Source organism: Marmota monax, unplaced genomic scaffold (assembly GCF_021218885.2).
Source record: "Marmota monax isolate L192 unplaced genomic scaffold, Marmota_monax_Labrador192_F-V1.1 WCK01_AAM20220418_F8-fsc00051, whole genome shotgun sequence".
NCBI classification, from domain to species: domain Eukaryota; kingdom Metazoa; phylum Chordata; class Mammalia; order Rodentia; family Sciuridae; genus Marmota; species Marmota monax.
In genome coordinates this window covers 16,326,235-16,352,944 of record NW_026695202.1, presented here as the reverse complement: position 1 = coordinate 16,352,944, position 26,710 = coordinate 16,326,235, and the positions used below count along the sequence as shown (strand labels likewise).

Sequence of the window (26,710 nt, the reverse complement as noted above, 5' to 3'; positions counted from 1 at the left end):
TGCCGGGCCCTGTGTCACCTCCTGACCGGGCACCTTCTCGTCCCAGGGCTCGGCTCCCGGGAGTCACGAGCAGCCAGTGGCTAGGCATAGGATGGCCCACGTCAGAGGTGTGCTGGGTGCTGGGCACGGACAGGAGCCAGGACAGGAGCTGGCAGGCAGCCGGGGCACTTGTGGGGGCAGCTACCCAAGCGGTGCCAATTAATGATTGGCCCCAAGAGGGGGATAGCCCTCTCAGGCCTTGCTGTGACCTTGGGCCAGGCCTGACTCTTGAGTGCACACAGGAAACCCCCTGAAAGTCAGTCCACCCCTGTGGGAGCCCCCACCTTCCACTGGTGGGAGGGGTTGCTGGTGCGGGGCTCACCACGCCGTGGACAGGCCTTCACATGACCACCTGGCACTGGCCTTGCCCTGGGGTCCTGTGGTGTGCATCGCTGTTCTCAGGAGGTCGAGGCCCATGCCAGGCCTCGTCCACTGACTCGGTCTCCCCTGGCAGCCTCCATCCCGTTTCCTGCCGAAAGCTTGTGGCCCGAGCGCCCGCCAGTGTCTCTTCCGTTGACTGGGACTGAGCCTGGGGAGGATGGGTCCCAGTGCAGCCGTGTTCTGTGCGGTGGGGAGGAGCACAGTGAGGGTACCTGTATTCCAGGGGCGTCCGTCAGACTTGGGTCCCCAGGGCACCTGGAAAGGCAGTCTAGTGGGCAGCATGGTCAAGTTGGGTTCTCACCAGGGCTTCCTGGAGGGAGTGACGCCGAGGGGAACCCTGGGACAGGCTCCAGGGACGGGGCATGTGCTGAGGCTGGGAGGCCTGGAAGTTGACGGATTTCCCTGGAACTACAGGACCTTTGAGGGCCATGGGCACTGGGAGGCCTGGGGCTGGAGGAGGGGGCAGGGCAGCGCTGAGCACCTGGCCTGAGTAGGTCCCCCCGGGCCCTCCAGCCCCTCTGAGCTGAGCCCCCAGGACCCATGAGCCCAGGCCTGGCCCTGACTGCGTGCAGCCCCCAGCTTCACGGCTGCCAGGGAACAGGGAGTCCTACCCGTCATGTGCCGGCCTCAGACATGACCAGGCATAGGGCCGCCCTAATCCGGGCTCACGTGAGCGGCCTCGGGCCGGGTGCAGCTCTTCCACTCCTGCTGGCTCCGGGGTGACTCCGCTCGGGAGGCTTCCCAAGGCCTGCTGGGGCCCCGAGCCCAGGGCCACAGCAGCCAGGCTCAGGGAAGGCCTCGGGCACTGGGCGACACGGGGGCAGATGGACACATCTTGGAGTGACTGAGATGCGAGGGGCCCTGGGCTAGAGAGGGCTGGCTCTGGGACGCATTCTCGTACGACCCTGTGGGGCTTTGCAGACCAGGGGAGCGGTGGCACTATCTCCAGGAAGGACAGGCTGCCGTCTCCTCAGGTGGCCTCCAGCCTCTCTGATGGAGGGGCGCTGGTACTTGGTGCAAGCCGTGGGCGAGACGTGGTGGGCGCTGGAGACGCACACCCTGACGGCACGTAAAACTGCACAACCGCACTATTGATCCCATGTGACCGTGTGTTGGGGTGAAAGCATTTAATATGTTGCCAAATAAAATATTATCCAATTAAGTTCACCTGCTATTTCCCCAGCTCTTAGTGTGACTTCTAGAAAATCTTCAGTGTGCCTCACTTGAGATTTGCTGGGTGACACTGCTCTCAGAGGGGACAGGAGTAGCCCCAAGTCACCTGTCAGGACAGAGGGGACATTTGAATCCAGGCCTGACAGTGTCTTCCCAGGGGAGTCTTCTAGAATGGGGTGGGGCAGTCTGAGGTAGAGGTCGTCTGCTTCCTGAGGACAGTCAGGGCAGGGGTGCGGGGATAGCTCCCTTCATAGCCCTGTTGTCATTCAGCATGCATTGAGCACCTGCTGCATGCCGGACCAGGGCTGTGCCTAGAGTGCCCTGGGAGCTTGGGCTGCTGGCAGGGGGACGCAGTGCTTGCTGGGTCCCAGTGTCACGCTGGCCATGTCCAGGCCTGAGGACCCAGCATCCTGTGCACTGTGCTCAACCCACCCTGGTCCAGGGCCAGCCGGAGGCAGCAGAACAGACATCGCTGAGGCTCGGGGTCCAGGCAGCCAGGACTCTGGGACAGTTGGGAGCTGGAAGGTCAAGTGGCCACCCAGCCACTTCCTGCTCAGCTGTGAGGACACCTCTGGCTCCACGGGGAGTCTGCCCCTCTGCTGGAAGACCAGTCACCTGGGAGGTCCGTCCTGAGGGGCGTGGGGGAGGCCAGGGTGGACCCTCTGTGGGTGGTCACCTGGAGTGCAGCACCTGGGTGCTGTGGGCTGGGTGGTGGCCTGTCCTCTGGGAGACCCACCTGGGCTGCTCAGCTCCCAGTGGGTGACCTGGAGCACAGCCTCGGTCCCCGGGGCCCAGATTCCACCTGTACAGGAGGGGCTGAGCCAGGACTTGGGCTTCTTAGAATGGGGGGCAGGAAGGCCCCACTTGGTCAGTGCAGCACCGCCCCCGAGGGAAGGCCCTGGACAAGGATTCTGGGCTTGGCCCTCTGGTCCACTGAGGCAGGACGTGGATCACAGGGTGGGCAGGGCCCTCTCCCTCAGAAGAGCAGGACCCTGCCTCAGACGTCTCCTGGTCTGACCCTGGCCACCAGTTTTGACACTTCTTTTGTAACTGTAGTGTCACTGTGGGCGGGGCTCTGTGACAAACTGCTGGCTTCAGGTTCTGTCGCCGCAGGTTGTCGGCTGAGGCTCCCACCTGCAGGGACCGGAGGAGCTGGTAGTCCAGCCCGGAGCCCCTGCTGGACCGCCCGATAGGGTCCAGGAACAGGGAGGCCTGGGGGACCAGCCCAGGCAGGAAGTGGACTCTGGTGTCACCACAAACGGGCAGTGGCTGATTAGGTCACTAGGCCAGAAAGAGAGAGGGGGCCTCCTGAAGGTCCGCACTGGCCAGGGCGAGGCTGCAGCCCAGGAGGGGTCTCCCAGGGGAAGGTCCAGAGGCCAGCGCAGGACGCAGACCCTGGGCACCAGCCCACACCGTCTCCGCCCCGCGTGGCCTCCAGGTCCCATACACTCGGGTCTGGTGCCCCCACGCACAGCCGGAGCACGACCCACCCAGGGGCTGCGCTGCGTGTGAGGGCCGCTGTGCCCGCCGCTCGGAACAAAGGCCCGGGGCGCGGGTGTGCCGGCGTGTTCGGACCTGGCACGACTCTTCCCAAGGGCTCTGTTTATGACGACGGCAGGGAAGAGCTTGGTGTGGAGACAGTGACTCAGCCGAGCCCGGTGGGGGTGGGCAGGGCTGCGGAGACGGGGACAGAGGGGACACAGGGACATGGAGACGCAGAGAAGGCATGACGGACAGACAGATGGGAAGATTGGAGAGAGAGGGCAGTGCACATGCCCTGAGTGCACAGGCACACGCAGGCACACGCAGGCACATGCAGGTACACACAGGTGCACACACAGGCACACACAGGCACACACAGGTGCACACGCAGGCATACACAGGCATATACAGGCACACGCAGGCACACGCAGGCACACACAGGTGCACACGCAGGCATACACAGGCACATGCAGGCACACACAGGTGCACACACAGGCACATACAGGTGCACACACAGGCACGCACAGGCATGCACAGACACATACAGGCACACGCGCTGAGTGCACACAGGCACATGCAGGCACACACAGGTGCAGGCACACACACACAGGTACACGCAGGCACACACACATAGGCATACACACAGGCATACACACAGGTGCACACACAGACACACACAGGCATACACAGGCATGCACAGGCACATGCAGGCACACACATAGGCACACGTGCTGAGTGCACAAAGCACACACAGACACACGCAGGCACACACACAGGTGCACACACAGGCACATATAGGCACACACAAGCACACACAGGCACACACATACACACGCAGGCTCACACAGGTGTACACACAGGTACACACACAGGCACACACAGGCACACACACAGGCGCACACGCAGGCACGCACCCTTACATGTGCACACACATTCCCATGCACACAGGCCTTTGCCCGCCCACTGTATGCCCTGGCCCAGAGTCAGGCCTGACCTTGGAGGGTGTGTGACAGCTGCATGGGGCAGACTGTGCCCTTCCTACCTGTCGCCCGGCCAGCCTGTCCCCGATAGCTCTCCCTGCGGTGTGTGCAGGTCTCACTGGCCCCGTGCAGCAGGGGCGTCATCAGGCGTGGGTGCGAGGCAGCCCGCCCTGCCCTGCCCTCACCAGGTGGAACACAGATGGGGACGAGTGGCCCGAGTCTGTGGGGACACAGATCCGAGACCTGCTCAGGCAGGAATCTGCACCCCCAGGTCCTATGACTGACCCAGGCTGGGGCTGAGGGGCCAGGCCAGGGTGTGGGCAGCCACAGAGGGACAGACTGGGCCACACCTGGGTCCCTGAGCTTCCCTGCACTGCCCAGCTCGGCTGGACGACTCAGGAGCTGCCCGTGGGGCCTGGGGATGGCTTCACCTCCCTCCATCCCAAAGTTTCCGCCTGTAACTAATCATGTGGGACCAAGCCAGACCTGAGGGTCCCAGGGACCCAGTGGGCTGGGGTGGGGCAGGGGCCCAGATGGCCAGGGAGCTGGACAGCCCCCAGTGCCTCAGGGCCCACCCCTGCTACCTCAGCCCAGCAGCCCCCTCTGCCCCGTTCCCGGGGAGAGTCCACCTAACAGAAGAGCCTGCCGAGGGGGTCAACAGGAGCCTGCCACGCTTGGCCTTCCCCGTGACCCAGGAGGCTGAGGCCCAGGAGTGAGGACGGGAGCCCCGCTCACCTGGACGTGGCTGGGCTGGCAGGGCCCGGCGGGGGCCGTCACCTCGATGCTGAGCTCTAGTGCCTGCTGCCCTTGAGCACCTTAAACTCTCCTCGGCCAAGGTCACCCTCCGTGTCACCCAAACTCCATCTCTCTGCCCTCCTGTTAGTGGCCGCTGTCCCCCAGCAGGGCCAGTCCCACATGGGAGCCCTTCTGGACCCCTCTGTCCCTAAGCCCGGCTGGGCCCTCAGGCCGTGTCCACAGGCCGATCCCTTCTCACCTCCCCTTCCTCCATCAGCACCCTTCCTGTGGGCTCCTGGTTTATGCCAAAGCCATACACCTGGCCAGAGGTGGACCTCTCTCACATCAGAGCAACACCCTCTGGGATGCTCCACCTTCTGGGAGTGAAGTCCCAGATGCCCCTCCCCCTGCCCTGCCATGTCTCCTAGGAGCCACCTAGTCTGGCCGCTGAGGATGGCCACCCTTCCCTCGCCACTGCTCTCTGCTGGGACAAGCTGCATGTGTTCGGCTGATTCCTGTCTCAGGGCCTTAGCAGTGCTGTTCCCTCTGCCTGGAACACTGTTCCTTGCCTCTCTCACCATTCAGGGCCTGCCTTCAGCACCCTTTCCTGAGAGGGGTCCTCACAGCCTGCCGTCTGCACCTGGACTTCAGTGTCACAGTCCTGCCCGTGCATGGCTTTGGGCGATGGCTGACAAGCGGGTGGAGGTGGCGTGGCAGCTCTGGGACTCTGGGCAGTTTAGCCAGCAGCTTTGGTGCTGAGGACACAGATGGTAGCAATGTGACCATATGAGGAGTGTCAGAGGCCGTCACGGCTGAGGTGGCCCAGGGTGGTGAGGTGGGAGGCAGGGTGTGCTTCCCTGTCCCTGCGAGTGAGGGGTGGCAGGATCCTAGGTGGGACCCCAGCTCAGCAACTCACCTGCTGTGTGACCGTGGGCCAGTCACCTGCCTCTTCTGAGCCCAGTGCCTAATCGTGAGCTCGGGCTGGGTCCGTGCTGGTGGCCAGGTGGGAGGGTGGAGAGTGAGCGGCATGCAGTGCAGAGTCCCCCGAGCACCACCCAGGACGCGCGTTTTCACGGCAGCTCACCTGCCACGTGGTCCCACAGTGTGGGTGGGTCCTGTGGTCTCCAGTGTGACCACTGTGCCACAGCACGCATGTCTTCACCCTCCCTCCTGGAGGAGACGCGGCACGCCGCCCCGCAGGTGGCCGGGGGTTGCCTGCGCTGGAGTCTCCAGGCGCCGGTGGCCGGGGCCCTTCTGCTCGGCCTCCCAGGCCCCGACGCCTCACGCCCCAGCCTCTGCTGGGCCTGCACCACCTTCGTCCGTCACCCAGGAATAGCTGGTGGCCGCTACAGATGCCGCCACAGTGGACGCGTGCCCAGGACGCCGTGCGGACATGTCCTCCTGTCTCTCGAGCACATGCCTGGGGGTGGGACGGCCGTTGTGTGGTGGCTCCAGGTGCTGGTCCTTGGGGACTGGCTGGCCCAGGCGTGTGGCTCCATCTCTGTGAGTCACAGCGTCCACTCCTGCGCGTCTCACAGACACTTGCCGCTGCCGGCCTCTGGCCGCAGCCATCCTGGGCTGTGAAGGGCCTCCGGGTGGCTTCTGGGTGGGTTTTCCTGACAGCTCAGAACACAGGCATCTTTTCACAGGTTTGGGCCACTTTTATGATTTTTTAAAAGAAATGTCTGATTAGACCCTTTGACCATTTTTTAACAGAATTGTTTGCTTTTTAAAAAAACCACTGGGTCGTTGAGGATGTCATTAAAAATGAAAGAAAAACGGGTGGGGCAGGTGGGAGAGGAAGGTGGCCGGAGCCTGGCCATGGGCAGGCACCCGAGCCACGCCCAGGCCGCGGGGGTGCCCAGGTCTGTGCAGACCTGTTAAACGCCTGCAGGCCACTTGTGGGACGAGGAGCTCGGCCGGCCACCTCTGACTGTGTGTGGCTCTTCTGACCATCCTGCACACTCATCCTCGTTCGCAGGTGGGGACACACAGACACAGAGAGACCCAGCTGGCCAGTTTTAGGTTCTGGGCTGGCATTCGAGGTGACAGGCTGAGTCCCCTGACCCCCAGTTTCCAGAGGGACTCTGGGGCTCTAGAGGCTCCAGGTCTGTGGCAGTACCTCGGTCACTCTAGGCCCCAGCTCCCCCATTTCCTGAGTTGCTGTGGGCCTTTGGCACTGTACTACCCTCTCTGGGCCTCAGACCTTTGCTGGGGATGGAGAAATGGCACAGGGCTGTCCCTGAGGCCCTCCTCTGCACTAAGGCTCCCAATCCTGGCTTCCTTTTTAAGGGGGAGCCGATGACCTTTGCTCTCCTGCCTCCCAGACTCTCTTAAACTAGTAAGTGGCCCAATGTGGACACTAGGAAGAGGCAGGTGGCTTTGAGCGGGGGCGGGGCTGGCCTGGGCTTGGGAGGCGAGCTCGGCCCGAGGAGCGCGGGGCCCCTCTCTGCCAGCCTGCTTTGCCTGGTGGGCATGCTGGTTCTTTCCAGAAGCTTCTCACAGAGGTCTGCAGGGTCCCCCCAGGGTCGGGGTGGGGAATACAGGTGATGAGGCCCCGTCTCTGGCCCAGGCAGGGCCCTTGCCCTGGTGCCGGGATCGGGCTGCCACGGCAGAGCCCCACGGTGGGGCAGCGTCTGCCTCCCTCTGAGCCTGCCCTGTGCTGCCCAGGGTCCCCCCCGAGGGCTTAGTCTTCATGACCTGAAGAGAAGAGCTGAGCTGGACGGTCCCTGGGTGACCTCTGCCCGGGCCTGGGTCCCCGACACAGCGGCCGCCCCAGGCTCTGCTGCTCTGCTGCGCGGGGCTTACCCAGGAGGTGAGTGGAGGGAGGGCCGGGCCCGGCTGGCGGGGCAGGGCCAGGAGGAGGCTTTCCCGGCCCGGCCTGGCCAAGCACGGAGATGCCTGGGCCTGTCCTTCACCACATGTGGGCCTGGCCAGTCCTGGCCTACCCACTGTCGCGGCACGGGGCGCTGTGCTTGTCCTGTTTGCTCCTGGTGGGGCTTGCCAGCCTCCCAAGCGAGCGGGGACACAGGCCCGAGCCAGGCTGAGGCTCGCAGCTCCGTGCTCTGCGTCCTCTGTACCCCGAGTCTTTCGGCAGGTCCCTCTCTGTGTCCCTGAACTTCAAGCCTGGGACCTTGGCGTGTGGGTGCTCTCCCTAACCTGCCCGGGTGCCCAGGGTCAGCGGGCTGCACAGGTTGGCAGGGTCTTCAGGGTGGCCAGCCCGCCAGCCTCCAGGGCTACTGCTGGGCACGGCCGCTGGCCTCCGGGCCTGAGGATGCAGCCTGCATCGGGTGGGCTGCGGGTCCTGAGAGGGACTCCTAGGCTCTGGGGCCCAAGGTTGCTCAGGACAGCGGCTGGCCCCCATAGGCCCCCGGCACCAGCCGCCCCTGGAGCAGCCCTGGGGCCCCATCTGTCTTGGAGGCTCAGCTGCTGTTTCCTGGGGTTACTGTGGGGACGGGGTGATGCAGGGAAGGTGCCCAGTCCCCCACACTCCTGTGCAGGAAGTGGGACACAGCATTGGGTGGGGGTGCACCAGAGAATCCGTCATGGATCCTGTCCACGGCCCCTGCAGCCTGAGGGGACAGGTGACATCCAGGGCAGGGTGCAGTCAGGCTGTATCTAGCCTGGGGTGTGGGGATGGGGACTCTCCAGAGTGGCCCTGCTCCCAAGGCAGGAGGCGAGAGGCTGGCAGTCCCTGTCACTGTGCTGAGGGTGTGCTCACCTCCACAGCGGGGCCAGCTCTCCTTGGCCACCAGGCTGCTGGGGGCCGTGTGCTCTGGGTTCCAGGCCAGGACACCAGAAGTCATCTCTGAGGCCTTGGGAGCCAGGTGGTCCAGCCAGGGCCACAGGGCCCAGGGTCTGCAGCTGCCCGGGGGCTGGTTCTAAATTGTCCTGCTGTGTGTCAGAGCAAGGTGACCCGCCAGGGCTGGGGAGCGCCTCTGGAAGGGAGCCGGGGCGCCTGGGGCTGTTCCGCCCTCCCCTTCACGCTCAGCGCGCTCTGGCCTGAGGTGGACACCCCCTGGGCCAGCACGCAGGCCTGAAAAATGGGACAACAGCCCTCCCTGGAGTGAGAGGTGGACGGACCAAGAGGAGGTGCTTGGAACCGTCGTGGCCTCGTCTCTGGCCAGGCCCAAGGCAATGTTGATTCTCCCAAACTCCGATCCCCTCCCCCTCCCGTCTCCATGGCGAGGGACAGGAGGGCTTGGCTCATTAAAACCAAATAAAAAAGGAATTAGCGGGTGTGGCGGCGGGATGAGTAACCGGTGAGTAACCGTGAGCCCCCGTGGGCACCGCAGGTGAGGCAGAGCCGCAGAGGGCACGGGCCTCCAGCGCGGCCAGCCTGGGCGCCGCCTGCCTGGGGCCTGGGACAGGAAACCAACCTCTTCCTGGCAGCCGCCCCTCTGCTGGGCAGGAGGGCAGAGGCCACCGAGCTGCTTGGGCTGCAGAGGGGACGCCCCTGGGTCCCACAGGGCCTCTGGCGCAGCGTGGTTCTCTCGAGGAGCCCCCTCCGTTGTGTGTGGCTTCGAGACAAGAGGCCGGCTTGGCCCCCAGCGTCCCCCAGCTCACCTGCAGGCCAGCCCCCTGCACCCCCAGGCCCAGATCACCCCCAGCTCCCCTCTCCGTCTGCCCGAGGGTCACGTGGCTACAGCGGGCCAGGCTGGGGACAGAATGCTTCAGTGGCCGGCACCCCAGGCCCTCAGCTCCTCGGCAGGCTTTCTGGGCTTTGAGTCACGGCCCGGGTTCCAGTCCTGCTCCACCCCTCAGGCCAGGTGTCCCCTCTGCCTCAGTCCCCTCCCCTGTGAAGTGGCAAGGCCCGGGACATCGTGAGGCTCACAGGAGAATGCAGGGGAGGGGCTGGCAGTGCTGGCACGGGACAGCGGGGGCCCAGCTCCGCAGGAGCCTCTAGAGAGTCCGCATCCCCTCGCAGTGCAGCCCGAGCGCCCTCGGCCACAGCCGGGTCCCCAGGCACAAAGTGTCCAGCTCCCCAGACCTCTGGCCACCGCACTGGCCCTGCTGACCTCTGACCTCCCCTGACTTCCTCACCTTGGCACCTGTGCCCCTGCCAGGCCACCAGGAGTTTGCCTGCCAGACACAGCACAGCACAGCACGCCCGTGCACACACACCCCTCCCACAGCACACACCTGCAGCACGCACGCCACACGTGCACGTCACACACGCACGCCACACGCATGCCACACACACGCCACACGTGCAAGCCACATGCACACCACACGTGCACGCCACACGCCACCACACGTGCACGCCACACACACCCCACATGCACGTGCTACCGACCCCAGCTCACACAGCGTGCGTGCTCTCACAAGAGAGCATGGTCATTTTGTTGACTTTTTCAAAGTGTTGGTTCCTCCAGGGAGCCCTCCTGGACTCCACCCACAGGGAATCCTGTGCCCTCCCAGAAGGCTCACTGGGACCCCCTTGATGGTGGCTCCCCCTGCCCCGGCCGAGCTCCAGGGCTCCCTGGGAGGCTTTTCAGGGGCGGGAGCTCCCCAGAGGAGGGGTCTAATGCCCTTCCACGCTGGGGCTTCCTCCAGACATCTGCCTAAGTGAGACGCAGGGATATGCATTCCTGTATTTCCTTGACCCTGTCCATCTTGGACCCCCAGCCAGCCTCTGGCAGCACAGGGCCCCAGGGCTCCTCCTGGTTCCTTGAGAAGCAAGGTTGGAGCTCAGCTGTGCTGAGATGGCCGCCCTGGAGCAGCCACCAGGTCAGGGACATCAGAACCCCACGGTCTGGGGACCTGCAGTGGCTGAGCCTGGGGTCTGGCCTGGCGGGCGGCAGTGCCAGGTGGGAAGCCCACGGGAGGAGGCTGGCTGGGGGCGAGGCCCGGCAGGCAGGGCCCAGAGGACTTGGGCCTTGAGGGGAGGGGCGTCACCCCTCAGGTCTTCCCAGCCGAGTCCCTGGCCCTCCCTAGTCCTCACCAGGACAGCAGACACCCCGGGGAAGAGCGGCCCCAGCGGGTCCCCTTTTGTGGGGCATCAGGAGGTGGGCAGTCAGCCCTGGCATGAAGCCAGCCATGTGGTCAGCTCTCAAGGGCTGTTCAGTGCCTGGCCCTGACTCCTGACCTCACCCGGTCTGTGGGCTTCACCTGGGCCCCAGCAGCAGGGGACGCTGGTGCGGTGGTGCTGGGTGCCTGTGCCTGTGCCTCCACCCTGCCCTGAGTTTCCGGTGGTCTCCACCTGCCCCGGGCCTCCTGGTGCTGCCAAGATGGCGGTGAGATTCCTGTTCCACTCTGGGCTCTCCGAGGGCACTTGTGGTCAGCTTGCTGCCACACGTCACCAGGTGCTGGGGACATGGAGGTAACCCAGGGCCAGGATGGAAGGGCACCGGGCCTGGGGCTGTGGAATTGAAGAGATTAGAGCTGGGTCTGTCCACCTCAAGGGCCAGGAAGTGCCCACATAGCCCTAACCAGGTGAAGGGGGCGCGTCAGCCGAGGGGCCAGGCAGCGGGGGCTCCCTCTGGCTGGGGGTCTGGGAAGGCTGCCTGGAGGCGGCGGCACTGGGACAGGCCCAGGGAGGCCCCCAGAATGGGTGTGAGGGGGAGGGAATCCACTGGAAGGCCAGAGAGGCTGCGCGGTGGTGTGAGCAGCACCCCAAGGACTGTCCAGGCCGAGGATGGGGACAGAGTCCCGGGGAGCAGCCAGGTGCTGGCCAGCGGGGGAGGGAGCTTGGCTCTGCCGGCAGGGGGGACGGCGAAGGTGCCAAGGGGGGCCTTGCCCAGGTGGCCTTGGAAGGGCCCAGCTGGTGGCTGGGGGTGAGGCAGGCAAGACAGTGCCCAGCTCCCAGCGCCCAGGGACTCTGAGCCAGGCAGGGGGGGTCAGGGGGGTCACGGACAGCCAGGGTGGAAGTTGGGTGGTCACAGAGCAGGAGGCGGGCACAAAGACTGCGTGGGTTCCTGGCCGGGTGGGGCTTCCACGGGAGGCAAGACCCCGATGCCATCTTCCATGCACACGTGGTCCCCATGGACCGTCCAGGAGGAGCAGTGGCCAGAGGCCCACAGGGCTGGAGCCTGCCTGTTCCCACTGCCCACTCCAGGCGGACCTCTTGAGAACAGGGACAGGGGTCGATGACGGTGTTACGCACCACGGTCAAGGTCACAGCGTAGAGTGAGTGCCTGCTGTATGCCATGTACTGCCCTCAGCACAACCCTGCAAGGCAGGTCCTGTCGGCCCCACTTTGGTGAGGTGGAAGCTCAGAGAAGGCAGGTGATGAGCCCAGGGTCGCACAGCAGGGGCCCCAGGTCCAACTCTCCTGGGCCACCTGACAGAGCCGGGGCCTCACTGTCCACGCCTGTGTCTCCCCACAGGGAGCCGCGAGGCCGCCTTCACCTACGCCATCACCGCAGCTGGCGTGGCCCACGCGGTCACTGCCGCCTGCAGCCAGGGCAACCTGAGCAACTGCGGCTGCGACCGCGAGAAGCAGGGCTACTACAACCAGGCCGAGGGCTGGAAGTGGGGCGGCTGCTCCGCGGACGTGCGCTACGGCATCGACTTCTCCCGGCGCTTCGTGGACGCCCGCGAGATCAAGAAGAACGCGCGGCGCCTCATGAACCTGCACAACAACGAGGCGGGCAGGAAGGTGGGTGGCCGCCGGCCCCAGGGGCAGGAGGACAGGGCCCGAGGGGCGGGAGGGCCGGCCCGTGGCGGGGACCGGACGCTGCTTCCACACAAGCCTGACTGACCCCGCGGGGACCTGAGGGTCGTGGAGGCCCAGGCCGCAGCCCCGTGTCCCTGCCCTGGTGCTCCTGGTCCCAGAGGCCACCGCAGGCCAGTCAGGGCTTCCTGGAGGAGCCGTGGGCGCAGAAGGGTCCAGCCCCAGGACAGGCAGAGGCTGTGGGGGCTGGAGGAGGCCAGCCTCGGGCGTGGGCGCTGGGGGGGAGATGGTGCAGGAGACTGAGATGCACTGGGGGAGAAGGCAGGGCGAGCCGCTGCCACGGCGAGATGAGGGCCCCAGATACGGCCTGGGAGGAGCAGCTGCCGCGGTGGCGGCCCGGCCGGCGGCGAGATGGCCCGAGATAGGGTGGCAGCGGGGCGGAACACCCTGCCGGGTCTGGCTTCCCGGCCCCAGGGGCTGCAGCGGCCACAGGGCCTGAGGGGCTTCTGGGGCCTGGTCAGGCAAGAGGAGAGGCCTGGCAAGAACCCCTGCCTCAGGGACCCTGGCTGAGGCCACCGGCTCCCTCCCACGCCGGGCAGGGGGATCCGGGGGCCAGGCTGCCCTCACCCAGGGGCGGTGAGGGGCTCAGGGCAGGGCTGGGGGAGTGCGGTCACCTTGATGGGCATGCCTGAGCCGCACTTGTGAGGGCTGCAAAGGCTCAGGCTGGGGGGCAGGAGGGCCCAGTGGGCTGGGCTCAAACTCCAGAGGGCCTTGAGCAGGCTGGGCTGGACGGCTAGGTGGGGGGTGGCCGTAGCCGGTGGTGCTGGTCGTCGTCACCTGGGTGCGTGGATGGACAGGTGAGGAGGACTGAGGGACCCAGCCTGGCCTCCAGGAGCCTCAGGCAGATGGAATGGGAGGAGGAGGGTGTGGGTGGCCTGCTGAGGCTCCCTGGAGGGAAGACACGGTCATTGGAACTCCTGCCCTGTGTTCTGCAGCAGCTTAGCTTCTACGCCGGGGCTTTCTCTCACTGTCCCCCATTTCACAGATGAGAACAGTAAGGCCTGGAGCAAGCAGCAGAGCTGGCCATGTGGTCCGTGCAGCCTGAGCTCTGGTCACTGCTACTGGGGACGTGTAAGCAGCAGAGCTGGGGAGGGTGCCGAGGCAGAGGGTCTGCACAGCCCGAGGCCCGGCCTCCACTCACGGGTGATGGGCTGGGGCTGCGGGGAGCCGGGCAGCCTGTGTGGGCTGCCTGGTGGAGAACCCTGATGGCCAGGCTGGGCCTTGACCCCAGACCATAGCCAGGTGCTAGGGCAGGTGCTAGGGCCAAGGTCACATGTGCTCAGGGTGGACTACCAGGAGGGCCCGGCTGGCCTGGAGCTCCGGGTGTTGGCAGCTTACAGGGGCTGAAAAAGCTCAGGGCTGAGGTGACAGGCAGGACTGGCCTCCCGGAGACGCAGGAGGGGAGAGGCCAAGGAGGCCGGTGGGCCCAGGGGTGTGGGGAGGGAGACTGGTTAAGTCTTGGCACCGAGCTGCCCGGCCAGGGGACAAGGACGGAGGAGGGCACAGTGTGGCGGGGTTCGGCCAGGGAGAAGCTGTGTGCTGAGATGGGAACAGACTGTGGGCTTGGTCAGGGACAGGGCGGCCACGAGCAGGTGAGGCTCAGGGACAGGGTGGCCACGGGGGAGGGCTCTAAAAGGTCATTGGCCTGTCCCCTTCTTCTCCGCAGTGCTGAGGACCCAGCCCCAGGCATGCCGGGCAGCGCTGTCCACCCAGCCACATCCCAGCCCAAGTTTTCAGGCCTCCGTGTGTTTATCTCACTGTCGGGGATCAAACAGGCCTGCCACCCCAGAGCTGCAGCCCCAGTCCAAACAGGGGGACAGAACCCAGGGCCTGGGCAACACAGTCTTTCTGCTGAGGCTCCATTTCCCCCTCTGCAAAGGGGTCTCCTCTGCAGCCCTCAGTGACCCGTCTTGTGAGCTGTCTCGCACTCACGGGACCGGAGCCGTGGCTCCAGGGTGGCTCTTGAGGGCTGGGGTCCTTCTTCCTCCCAGCAGTGCGGTGCTTACCATGGTGGGCTCCCCCCAGACTCCCCCAAGAGCTGAGTGCAGACCTTCCGGGAGCCCCGGCCCCCCTCACAGGTCACCCGGGCCTGCCTTGCCGGCATGGCCCAGGACCAGTTGCTGAGCAGGTCCAGCGGGACCAAGGGATTGCTGCAGATACCAGCGGCTGGGCGGCTGTAGCAGCAGGCCGCGCTCTCCTGGTGAATCAGAGTCTGGATCAGTGTGGGCAGGGCTCTGCTCCCTCCAGAGGCTCTGGGAGGCGCCTTCCTGCCTCGTCCTCTGCTGCGGGTTGCTGGGCTCCTGGGCCGCATGGCTGTGGTCTTGGCCTGCCTCCGGGGCCTCTCTGGACAGGCTTCCTTCGTCCTGCACAAGTACACTCTCCCTGGATTCCGGGTCCCGTTCCAGGGGACAGCTCCATGCTTGCCTTAGTTACACCCACCAAGCCTCGGTTTCCAGCAAGGTCACCATCTGAGGCTCCAGTGGAAGTGAATCGGTGGGGGCCCATCCACCGGCCACTCTGCCCTTCACCCCAGGCTGCGTGGGTCAGGCCGCCATCCGGTGGGCCTGAGGCAGACGGGCTAAGCTGGAGACCCTCACGGGGGCTTCCCCCAGCCCAGCCCTGGCTGCCCTCCCTCAGGCCCCTCCCAGGCTGTGGTGGCCCTCAAGGAGCGGTCCACAGTGCCCGGGCAGAAGGAGCCCCCAGACTGTCCCCTAAAGTCAGCAGGTGTGTGTTCCCTGGGGTCGCCTGGGGCAGGGCAGTGGGGCAGGTGGGGTGGCACCTGGGCGGGTGGGAGGTGGATCTCCCCACTCTCCACAGCGAAGGCAAGTGCAGGTCCACCTGGGCTGGTGGGGCCTCCTCTAGGTGGCCAGATGAGGCTGGACGCTACCAGAGAGACCAGCCCTGGGAGCTGGGGGCTGGGACCTCGTTGGCAGGACAGTCTTGGTGCAGCCTTTGTGTGATGGAGTGTCCGGGACCCTGCTGCGGGGAGGGGCGTGTGGCTCCCATTGTACAGATGGATGCCTGAGGGCCACCGAGGAGTGACATGCAGGGCCATTGCCCCTCAGGCCAGCGGGGCCTCCTGTTCTCGGTCCATGCTGTGGTCAGAGAGTGCTCAGGGAGAGGTCAGGCAGTGAAGGGTGTGAGAGGACTATGGCGGTTCCCGGATGGAGGTGATGCACCTCTGTGGCACCAGAGCCCGGCCCTGCAGTGTCCAGACACCAGACTCCCTGGCCTGCTGGCCTGTCCCTGAAGGACTTTGGTTTCCAACCTCAGGGCTCCCCTAGTCTGTTGGAGATGGAGCCCTGCCCCCAGCATGGCTGCACCCTGATTCTGGACCCCACTCCACAGTGGAGGTGCCAGGCCTGGGGAGAGGGGCTGGATGGGAGGCTCGGCTGCCCGGGCAGGGCCAGCTCCCTGTGCACATGCCAGGTGGTCTCCTGGGTGCAGGGCCGGCTCCCTGTGCATGCCAGGTGGTCTCCTGGGTGCAGGGCTGGTCTCGGGGCCTTGAGGTCCCAGCTGCCGCCCTGACCCCGAGGAGTAGAAGGAAATGGTACTTCTGAAGTCCAGAGAGGCTCTGGCCCCAGGACCTGCCAAGCAAAGACTTGGCTCCTCATTCTGCAAGACCTGCCCAGTTGGCTTCACCTGCTGCTGTCCCCAGCGGGGCTGTCTGGATGTCCCCTGGTGTCAGGAGGGTACAGCCTGGCTGGGGGCTTTGGTGCGGACAGGAGCGAGGGGCTCGCCAGGGGAGGAGGGAGCGAGTTCAGAAGCAGGCAGCAGAGCTGGGCAGGGACACAGCTGTCCAGCAGCCACAGTGGGACACCAGATGGCAGCCAGGGGTTGACCGCCTGGCCCGCACAGCCCCCAGCCTGGACACCTCCACAACTTGGCCATCGCAGGAGGGTCAGCAGATGGGGTGGGGCAGGCTGCACCTGGCTGGGAACTCTGAGAGGTGCCTGTCTGTCAGCTCTGGGGAGTGCCTGGCCTGAGGGGGTGGCCATTGGCTAGGTCAGACAGGGCTTCCAGGTTTGCAGGAGGCTAATGGGGAGGAGGGGAGGGGGCAGAGGAAGCTGCCCCTGGTGACGGGCTGCAGGAGGAGGCCCCGAGAGTGCCTTTCCCCAGGCCACCTCCCCACAGCCCTCTGACCACACCCTCCACCCAGACACCCCTTGTCCTTGTCCCAATTCCACTGCAGATGTCCCCTAAGCCTGATCTCTCCCTCCATGGGACCCTGGGCCCTTCCTCCCTCAGCCCGTTCCTGGTGGGACGTCAGCCTCCCCCACTCCCTCCTGAGACCACCCAGCCTCCGCCCAGGACATGGCTCACTCAGAGCAGAGAATGCCCAGAACTCTAGGCCACTGGCCCAGGGCCCACCCCACTCCCACCCGAGCAGTGACCAGCCCATCTCTCCCTCCTGCTCACGGCCAGCCCCTCTCCAGCCCCCCGCTCATCTTGAGCCCTCCTGGAACACCTCCTCTTTGTCTAAGGAGCTGTCTCTCCTCCTCCATCAGCACCCACTGCGAGGTCACCTCCTCCAGGAAGTCCTCCTAAGCACCATCACCCGCACAGGGTCAGGTTCTTGAAGGCCCTGGGTCCCTTCAGGTGGCATGTCTGTCTCCCACACCGGGTGCCAGCCCCCAGGTCACCCTGAGGTCCAGAGCTCACACGCCAGGCCGGGGATGGTGCCTGGGCAGGGCCATCTCGAGGACACTTTCTCTGACCCTCGCTCTTTCTCTCACTTACTCGCACATTCGCTCCTTCCTTTGCTGAGGCTTCTTGTTGGGGCAGAGCTGGGCCAGCAGCAGGAGCCCCACCACGGTGGGTCCCAGCCTGGGGCAGGGTGGCCAAGCCCTGGTGCCCTGCTGCCGACGGAGGCCCGCAGACCTGACAGCTGACAGATGGCCCTTCTGCAGCCGCGGGGCGGCTAATGATTCCCCATCTTTAATCAGGCCTGCTGGCAGGGCCCTTTCGATCCGAGTAAATGAGTAGCTGGGGTCAGGGCTGGCTCTGGGAATCGGCCTTCCTGGGCCGCGGAGGGAGGCCCAAGGAAAACATGGGCTGCGCCCGCCAAGGGCCCCGGTGGAGCCAGGAAGAAAGAACAGCCACCAGCCGGGGGGGCAGCGGCTTCCCTGCCCCGCCCTGTACTGAGCCCCATGGGCATGCCAGGCTCCCATTAAACAGCATTGACTGTATGCAATGCCCTACAGCAGGCACGAGGGCAGGCACAGATGGACAGGTGGAGGGACCACATTGGGCACCTTCAGCTGCTGGGGCCCTGCACCTGCTGTCTGGCAAGTACCACAGCTCCCAAGCCTCGTTGTCCTCAGAGCCTTGAAGGTGGCCCAGAGAATTGAACAAAACACATCTGACGAAGGGACACCAGGCTCTGCTGGCCCCAAAGATTCTCAGGTCGCTTGCAATGTCCTGGGCATTGGGAATATTCTAAGCAGCCTGTTTAGTGGATGAGGAGACTGAGGGTCAGAGAGGTGGAGACACTTGCCCATGGGCCCACAGCAGGAAGTGGAGGAGCTGGCTGCAGGGTCAGGCTGGAGGTGGGGAAGGGGTGATGGGCGGGCTGGGGACCCTGGCCACGCCTCGCTGAGCAGCTGCTGTGTTGCCCGCAGGTCCTGGAGGACCGCATGAAGCTGGAGTGTAAGTGCCACGGGGTGTCGGGCTCGTGCACCACCAAGACCTGCTGGACCACACTGCCCAAGTTCCGCGAGGTGGGGCACCTGCTCAAGGAGAAGTACAACGCGGCCGTGCAGGTGGAGGTGGTGCGGGCCAGCCGCCTGCGGCAGCCCACCTTCCTGCGCATCAAACAGCTGCGGAGCTACCAGAAGCCCATGGAGACAGACCTGGTGTACATCGAGAAGTCACCCAACTACTGCGAAGAGGACGCGGCCACGGGCAGCGTGGGCACGCAGGGCCGCCTGTGCAACCGCACCTCGCTGGGCGCCGACGGCTGCGACACCATGTGCTGTGGGCGCGGCTACAACACGCACCAGTACACCAAGGTGTGGCAGTGCAACTGCAAGTTCCACTGGTGCTGCTTCGTGAAGTGCAGCACCTGCAGCGAGCGCAGCGAGGTCTTCACCTGCAAGTGACGCCCCCACCCCGCCCGCCGGGCAGCGCCAGCCGGGCAGCACCCGCCGGGCGCCTGGGCCCCGGGAGCCAGCGAGGCCCTCTCTCTTCCTGGGGAAAGCGAACCTCGAGGACACACGTGGATCTCAGGACAGAGTGACAATGAGACTCTGAGGTGGCCTGCCTGCCGGGTAGCCAAACACCGAGAGGCCACACTGGCCGGTGACGCTCAAAACGGTTCCCTGGCCATGCCCCCAGGGCGGGCAGCGGGCACAGGCATTGACGAGGTTATTTATGTTTTCTTGGCATCAGAAGAGGGTCTCAGCCCCAGGCAGCGGGAGCCGTCCTCACTCCACACCACATGGCCCCCAGTGCCCCTCTGCCCTCTTCCAGCCCCTGGCCGTCAGGCCTTCTGTCCCCGCAGGCCACAGGTGCCAGCGGCTGGCAGGAGGCATGTGGGTCCCAGGGTAGAGCTGGGCAGGGGCTCGGGGGGTCTAGAAGAGGGCCTCAGGAGAGCGTCCCTCCTGTCCTGGAAACCATGTCCAGCAAATCAAAATGTCACCACACTGGCCCCAGGATTGCCACAGCCCCCCACACCCTCACCTGCCAGTCGGACCCTAACCTGTCACCTCCCAAGCTCAGAGCCTTCCCACCTGAGCCACTGGACCCCTGAGTCATCAGGGGCTGGTGGAGGAAGTGGGCATGGCAGATTCTGGCCAGGTGTTTGCCTCCTTGACGGATGGGGATACTGAGGCCCAGAGTGGCCCACGGACTGGCCACACCCTCTGTACCTGATCACTCTCCTGCCTCAGCTCCCACCAGCCTCCTCTGGCAATGTGCAGGGTGGCATGAGGAGCTGCCTGGAGAGACCTGGGTGTCCCCGCACCCCCCTCCTGGGGCCCTGGGGCTTCCCTGAGCCCCGGCCTGCTGCCTCACCCTGGCTACACGCTGGCATCCAGGGCTTGGGGCTGCCAGCCGCCGTGACCGCTCTACCCCTACCTGGCCCCGATTCCTCAGCCCCGGTCCCAGGACTTGGGAAGTGCACAGGCTGCCCTGCCTGCTGTCCTGGAGGACTCCTGCTCCCCGGCCCTCCCGAAGGCCAGCTCAGCTCCCTGAAACCCGGAGACGGGCTGCGAGGCTGCCCGAGGATGGAGCTGCAGGCTCAGGGCTGGCGTGTCCCTTCTGGGGTCCCCCCACCCCCACCCCCCTCCCCGAGTTACCAGCGTAGACAGAGGGACTGGCCAAGGTCAGAGAGACGGCTTGCCTGGCTCTGGCCACTGCCCGTTGTCTGCTGCCCAATTGGGCTGTTCTCTGAGCAGAAGCCCTGGGAGACTTGTTCTGGGGCCACCAACGAGCCAAGTGGCCTGGACGCTTGCCTGGGGCTAGTGCCCTGGCTGGGCCCTGGCTCTGCGTGCAGCACGTTCGCCCCCAAAACACCAGGACGCTCTGAGCCTCTGGGCTGCTGTGAGCGCCCTGCCCTGCGGCCTGCCCCTCGTCCCGGTCCTGGACACCACGTGTGCACGGGCCCTGCGTCCTCGGCCACTGGACCTGGTTAACTTATATTGTTATATAGCGTCCAAATGTTTATAGTGTCTTTTAAGTTATTGTGACCTACACTGGGTACTGGAGGTGAGGGGGTGGCTGTGGCCACTGTCCCCTGAGCCAGGCTCCTCCTTCTGCTTGAAATGGACCCTCGGGGCCTCTCATGCCACCGAGGCACTGCACTGTCCCTGGGCCACCAGGCACCCCACTGAGCCCCACCCCCACAGTCTGTCTGCAACAGACCCTTCCCTTGGGGGAGGGAGGGGGCCACTGTGGCCCAGGTGGGGACCCTGGCCACCCTCATGCCGTGCACAGGGGCAGTGGTGGCCAGGCTTTGCATGTCCTCGAAGCACCCCACTCCAGGTGGGCTACACTGCTGGCCTCCCCCAAAGGGGACCACTTGGCCCCAATAAAAGCTGGAATCAGAAGAGTGAGTGTCTTTGGGGTCCCTGTGTGGCGCCCTACAGCTCCTGCCGGGTGGGGGACCACGTGCCAGCTCCCCAAGGTCGTCCTCATCCTTCTTCCTCCCTCGTCCCCTCTGTGGACTGAGAGGCTCCCGCCTCCTGTCCACACACCCCAGGCCCCTGCCCAGGCCCCGGCTGGGACTCTGGCCTCCCAGGGCCACCGCTGGGCTGGACACAGACCCTGAGCCTCTGGGGATGACAGTCCAGGCTCAGGCTGACTCAGGTCGGGACTGTTCTCAGGGGACAGGGCAGTGGCCTCATCCCTGCTGCTGTCCCTTTGATCTGAAGCAGGGTCCGGGCTCGGTGGGCTGTGGGCCTGTCCAGCTGTGCCCGGTGGGTCAGGGCTCAAGTGCTCCAGGGCCCTCCGAGCTCCCAGCAGGCCTGGGAGGACAGCTGAGGTCCCCGGCTCAGTGGCCTGGCTGCCCACAGGCCTCCCTGCCTCTCCCCAGAGGCCAGGCTGTGGTAACCCGGCACTGCCGGCCTGGAATGGCATTCCTGCCCAGGGCTGGAGGCATGCGGCGGGGCCGGTTTGGCCACTGCCCGCGGTCCCCGGCAGCCTGGCATCGGGCGGAACCACTGATCAAACAGCCCGTCCCCACGGTGCCCAGTAGGGCACCCGCAGAAGCTGGCCCCGGGACGGGCCTCTGTGGTGGCCCCTAGGTGGGCTTTCCACAGGGGACGCCTCCCAGGAGAGACGGGAGAGCCCTGGACCTGAAGCCAGCCCTGGACCCTGGGCATGTGGAGGGCCTTGGGCCACCCTCCCCATGTGGGGGCTCAGTCTCCCCATTTGAGGCACGAGGGCCCGGGGCCGGGACTCGGTGGTCGGCAGCCTCAGGTGCCGGCTGGGCCGTCTGGCAGGGGGCCCTGGTTCCCCACGAGACGCAGAGCAAGTCCCGGTGGCGGCGGGGAAGGCCGGGGTCCGGCGACTCCCACAGGCCCAGGAATGAGGAAAGACTCGGAGGAGCCCGGCCCCGGTGCCCGGCTGCTCTGATCTCTTGGCTGCGGTTCAAGGCGGCCCCGGCCTCCCAGGGCTGCCCGGCACATCCTCCAGGGGTCCTGCCCAGGGGCCTCGATGGCCAGCTTCGTGAGGCCCACGACCCCTGCCTGGCTCCGGCCGCCTCCAGCCTGGGCAGTGGCCCCTCCCCCGTGGACTGGTCTCTCCCACACGCTGGCCCCTCGGCCCCAGCCCCCGTCTCTTGCCGTGGGCAGGGCCCCATTTCTGTGGCTTCCTGCCCCCGCAGGCGGAGTCCTCTGAAAGGACCAGTCCCACGGAGCGCTGAGCCAGCCCCTGTGCCAGGTGGCAGGGGGTCTGCGCCGTCCACACTCCACCACTCCCTTCCGCGTCGGTCAGCGCTGGTTGCCCTCATAGACGGGGGAGCAGAGAACTAGGGAGCTGTCCACGGCAGCTGTGAGAGACAGAGCCAGGATGTGAACCCAGGCCCTCTGGGTCTTCCTTTTACCCACCTCATATGCCTCCTCTCCTGTGGGGAAACTGAGGCCCCAGAACCTTGTTCAAGGCCACACAGATGAGTGTGAAAGGAGAGGAGTCGACAAGCAGTTCTATCTCCACTAAGGAGAAAACAGGAAACACAGGGTTAAGAAGCAGCAGGCAAGACCTGGGTTAGACTTTTGGGTGAACTGGAGAGGGATCAGAAGGGAGGGTGTAGGCGATTCTCTCCCAGGCGAAGGGAGGAAGTACTGGTGTCCAGGTGGGTGAGGCTCTGGTCTGTGGGCCAAGAGGGAGGCAGGCAGGAGGGGGGTGAGAGGGAAGTGCATGTGGAACCCCTGCAAGCTCAAACAGGAAGGTGTGGGGTCCTCTGAGCACAGGGCAGCGCTGTCCAGGAGGCCCTGAGCCTGGGCGCAGGGTGCTCAGTTCCCCCACCACCCTCAGCCGGGGCTCGCCTGCTGTGGGCGCTTTCCTGGCTGGCCAAAGCCGCCTCCTGACCCTGGGACGGGCCTGCTCTTCCCCAGTCCTTGACCTCGAAGCACCAGGGATGGACAGCTGCTAGCCAGGGCCTCCCGGGACAGAACCTGGGAGTCCTGTGACCAGGAGCCGGAGGTGCACCCACAGAGGCCCAGGAGGGGCCCTGGACGTGGGCAGCGGCCTGCAGAAGGCACGAGCAGGGTCCTGGCACCCGCGGCCTGCCCTGGGCCCGCGTGACCCCGCCTCACCTTGGGACGCATGGAGGTTGGGGCAGGGGGCTGCCTGGCCGGGGCCACCTCCTGCGCCCAGCTGGAATCCTGTGGCCACCAAGGGAACCCCTGTGGCCTTGCGGGGAGGCAGAGGATGGGACGGGGCAGCTGCAGATGGGAGTCCTCCCCCTCCGCCTGCAGGCAGAGGGCCAGGGCAGGGAAGCAGGCTGGACGTCCTCCTGGCCAGACGCAGGTGTCCTTTCCGGGCCTGGCTGGGCCCTCTGGGTGGGCAGCCCCACATCCAGTGTCCTTCCGGGCAGCCCTGGGCAGGGTCTTGGCAGGTGGTACTGGGCGGGATCCCCAGGCGTCTGCAGCTCTGGGGCCCCAGCCTAAGCCTCTGGGGTCTGGCCATGGTCTCGCTGCCAGGCGGGCATGGCTGGCCATTCTGCCCGCTCCGCTGTGTGCCCGCTCCCTCCCTGGCTTCTGAGTCCCCTCTGCTCCGGCTCCTAGGCTCTGCCTCACCCCCATCCATGTAGTGTCCACCTCTCACCATCTGTCATGGCTGCGATCCTGGGTGCCCGGAGCTTGGCTGGGCATCATGGGGCCTCAGCTGGGTTAGAAATGGAGTCCTCCCTTCATCAGCCCAGGCTGGGCTGGGAGATAGAATGACACATAAACAGGCCCCTTTGTCCCGTGGGACCAAGGCCACCACGGTAGGAAGTCGGGGACGGCGGAGCCGGAGGAGACCCAGCCTCGGGAGGGGGCTGGGCAGTGGCTTCCTGAGGGGCTGGTGTCCAGAGGGGGCCAGGAAGGGGGGGAGCTACGGGCGCCTGGGGGTAAACTGAGGGACAGTGGGTGAGGGCAGAGAGGAACTGGACGGTGGCTGCAAGCTGACAGGGTTCTGGAGAGTTCCGCAAGGACAGAAGGGAGCCTGCTGGTCCTGTGGTCTCCAGCATTGGACAGGAACCTCACCCAGGCAGAGCCCCTCTGGCAAGGGCCTGGGTACGGGACTCTCAGCCTCAGCTGCCCCTTTGCCCTGGAGGAAACCGAGCTGCCCAAGACCATGAGGCCTGGGGCCCTGACACCCCTCCCGGGCCTCTCCGGCTGGACCCTCGGAGGCCGGAGCCTTGCGTGGGTGCTTCCCAGGGTCGCAGCACCCAACCCAGTGCCCCTGGTGCCCTCCACGCCCCTCCACCAGCCCCGGTCGCCTTATGGACTGGCTGACCTGGGGGCTCTCATCAGACCCCAGGATGGTCCAAGCCCAGCTGGGCACTGGGTGGCCGCCCTCTCTGCCCCTTTGAATGATCAAAGCCAAGGCCCAAGGCACTGAGCTTCTGTCAACCGTCTGAGGGGCAGGGCCAGCACCTGCCCTGAGAGCAGGCCGTGCTGCTCATCCGTGGGTCCAGACGAGGCGGGCCACCAACGCGTTTCCCCACCTGGGTCCAGATCCTCCACGTGGCCCCGAGTCCCCTTGCGCTGGGCCCCGCCGCCTGTGCAGCCTCACCCCACGGCTCTCCCTTCCCTCCCCTCTTCCTGCCACTGGGCCAGCAGCTCCAGTCAGTAGCCCCCCGCCCCCGGACCCCTGGCCTGGCCTGCCCCCTGCCTGGAAACCCTCCACCTCCCTGTCTCCCAGCGCCCCCCCACAGCATGGTGGCCTCCCCCTCCCTCCTCCCCGGGGCCCTGGGGACCCGGTCTCCTGCTCGCTCTAGAACGCCTGCGCCCTGTGGGCAGAATTGGCGATGACACCTGTGGGACGAGTGAGTCCGGGTGAGGCAAAGCGCTTCTTGCTCCCCAGGGAGCCCCTGGGTCGGCACCTGAGGAGAGGCCCCTGGGGACCGGCCCCTAGAACCCAGCACTGCAGCCTCCCGGGACCCTGGCCCAGAATCGAGGCCCCCTTTAGCCACAGAATCAAGAGTCCTGCTGCAGTCCCACTAGCGCATGGCCCTGGCGCCTCGGGTCGTGGACTCTGCGCGCCAGGGGCCGGGCACTTCCTCTCTCGCTGGATCCCCAGGACAGGACGCTCCCTCTTCCCTCCCCGCTCAGCAGGCCCGAGAACCGCGGCTCGACGCCTGCTCAGCGAAGCCTGGGGCTGCGGGGGCCCACTCGGCCTCCCCAGGTGGGCCTGTGGCCTGGCCGGGCCCTGGGAGCAGGTCAGGCCGGTGTGGCCTGCCTGCGTGACCTCCCCTGTCTGGACAAGACGCCTGGGTAGGAGCAGCCCGAGGCCTGTGGGCCCGTGGGTGGGCTGTCCTGGGCGCTCAGCAGGGCTCGTCCTCCTCACGTGGACGCCAGCTGGGAGCCGGAGCAGAAGTGCCCCTGAGCTGGTGGCCACCCCCTCTCGGGGCCGTGGAGGTCCCTGCCGTGAGGACAGGACTGTCTTTGGGGACTGTCTGGGAACTAAGGCACCTCAGCAGGGACAGGGCTTCTGGGAGGGTGTTTTTCTGGCAATTGGATCACTTTGTGCTGAGGAGTGAAGAGCCGGTCCCTCCTGTGCCCACAGCTCTTTACAGTTTACAGATTGCCCCTGTGACCGTCATCTGGCTCAGCCCCAAGACCTGGGAGCCCTGTCCCCCAGCCTCCCCTGCCCACCCCGCTCCCGTGGCCACACCCAGCTTACCCTGAGAGCCACACTGTGGGGAGCTGCCCTCCTGCCTGGGGACTCCTCCTGACCCTCACAGACCCCTCCCTGAGGACACCGGGTTTGTGACAAATGGCAGCCTGGTGAGCCTCTGGCTGGTTGCGGCACCTGAGGCGTGTGGTGGGACCATGGCTGTGGCCCGTGTCAAAACCTGCCCAGGGTCTGGCCATGGACTGCCTGTGGGTCCCCTGCACCTCCTCGTTGGCCCCCAGGGTCCCCCCATGGGCCCAGCCCAGCTGTCCCAGCCTGGCCTCTATTGCCCCTCTGGCTGAGACACGCCCTCCAGGCCTCTGCTGGGAGGCCACTTCTGTCAAGGCCCTGCGCTGAGTGCCCTGACGCTACCCACCTGGGTGTGGCCCTGCCCGGCGCCCCTCCCCTCCCGTGTAGCTGGAATTGGCTGCCTCAGCCGTGACCCTTCCTGTAGCTGGCAGTGAAGTCAGAACTTGGCTGTGACGAGGGCCAGACCAGCCTTGCACAACCCAGGCCGGGCGGGTGGGGCGCGGAATCCCCGCGGGGACCCAGAGGCACCTATTTTTAGCCTCAAGAAGAAAACTGAGCCCCGACACACACAACGGTAACCCAGATATTTGTTTTTATTCTTAAAAGGGCTTGGATGGCAGGTGGCAGGCCTGGGGCCTTTAGCGCACGCCTGGCCCAGTCACGCGGGCTCGGAGGACGCCTCCTCTCCTGGGCCCAGCACAGCCTCCTCCAGGGAGCAGGCCCACCCAGCACCGTCCCCTCCCATGCTACCCAGGCAGGTACCCTCCCGCCTTGCCCGGCATCCCTACTGCCCCGACACCTGGGCCCTCCTCTGGGCCCACCAGGCCCAGCCCCGCCCCGTCCCGGGGACTGTCCTCCGCAGAGCCGGCCCTGCTCAGGACTCCCCATGGCCGAGGGGCTGTCCCCCGTTCGCAGCACAGGGCAGAGTCCTCTGTGGGGTGCCCTTCCCACTGCTCAGTCTCGGTTCCTGAGCTGCATCCCGAGGGCCTGGGGAGGCGGCAGGCTGAGCCGCCACCTGAGGTCAGGCACAGGACTCCCACGCAGGGAACCCTGAGGGACAGGGCGCTTGACCCCTGGGGCTGCTGGGACAGATGACTTGACACAGCAGGTGTGTACCCTCTCCCAACTCTGGGGGTGGTTCCTTCCCAAGGCTCTAAGGGAGGACCCTCCCTGCCCCTTCAGTTCCTGGTGGCCACAGTGTCCTTGGTGGTGGCCGCCTCACTGCAGTCTTCCAGGCCAGTGTGTCCACACCTCCCTTTGCTCCTTTCCATGGACTTCCCCAGGCCCAAGTCCTTTGCCGTCCTTGGGGTTCATGTGATCACACGGGTCACCGGGGGACCCCAGATGAGCTCCTGTCTCGGTCTCATGCTAGTCCCATCTACAAAGTGCGGGA

The 26,710-nt window shown here is 65.9% G+C and overlaps 1 protein-coding gene across 2 annotated transcripts in view; it reads left to right on the top strand.

The window, feature by feature from the left end:
* Wnt7b (Wnt family member 7B) overlaps positions 1-20,513 on the top strand; it is a 44,397-nt gene extending 23,884 nt beyond the window's left edge. For both annotated transcript variants that reach the window (XM_046429746.2, XM_046429745.2), the window contains exons 3-4: positions 12,119-12,390; positions 18,087-20,513. In XM_046429746.2, the coding sequence (XP_046285702.1) occupies positions 12,119-12,390; positions 18,087-18,566 (752 nt within the window). In that variant the 3' untranslated portion in view covers positions 18,567-20,513. The remainder of the gene's footprint in view (positions 1-12,118; positions 12,391-18,086) is intronic.
* The last annotated feature ends 6,197 nt before the right edge of the window (positions 20,514-26,710 follow it).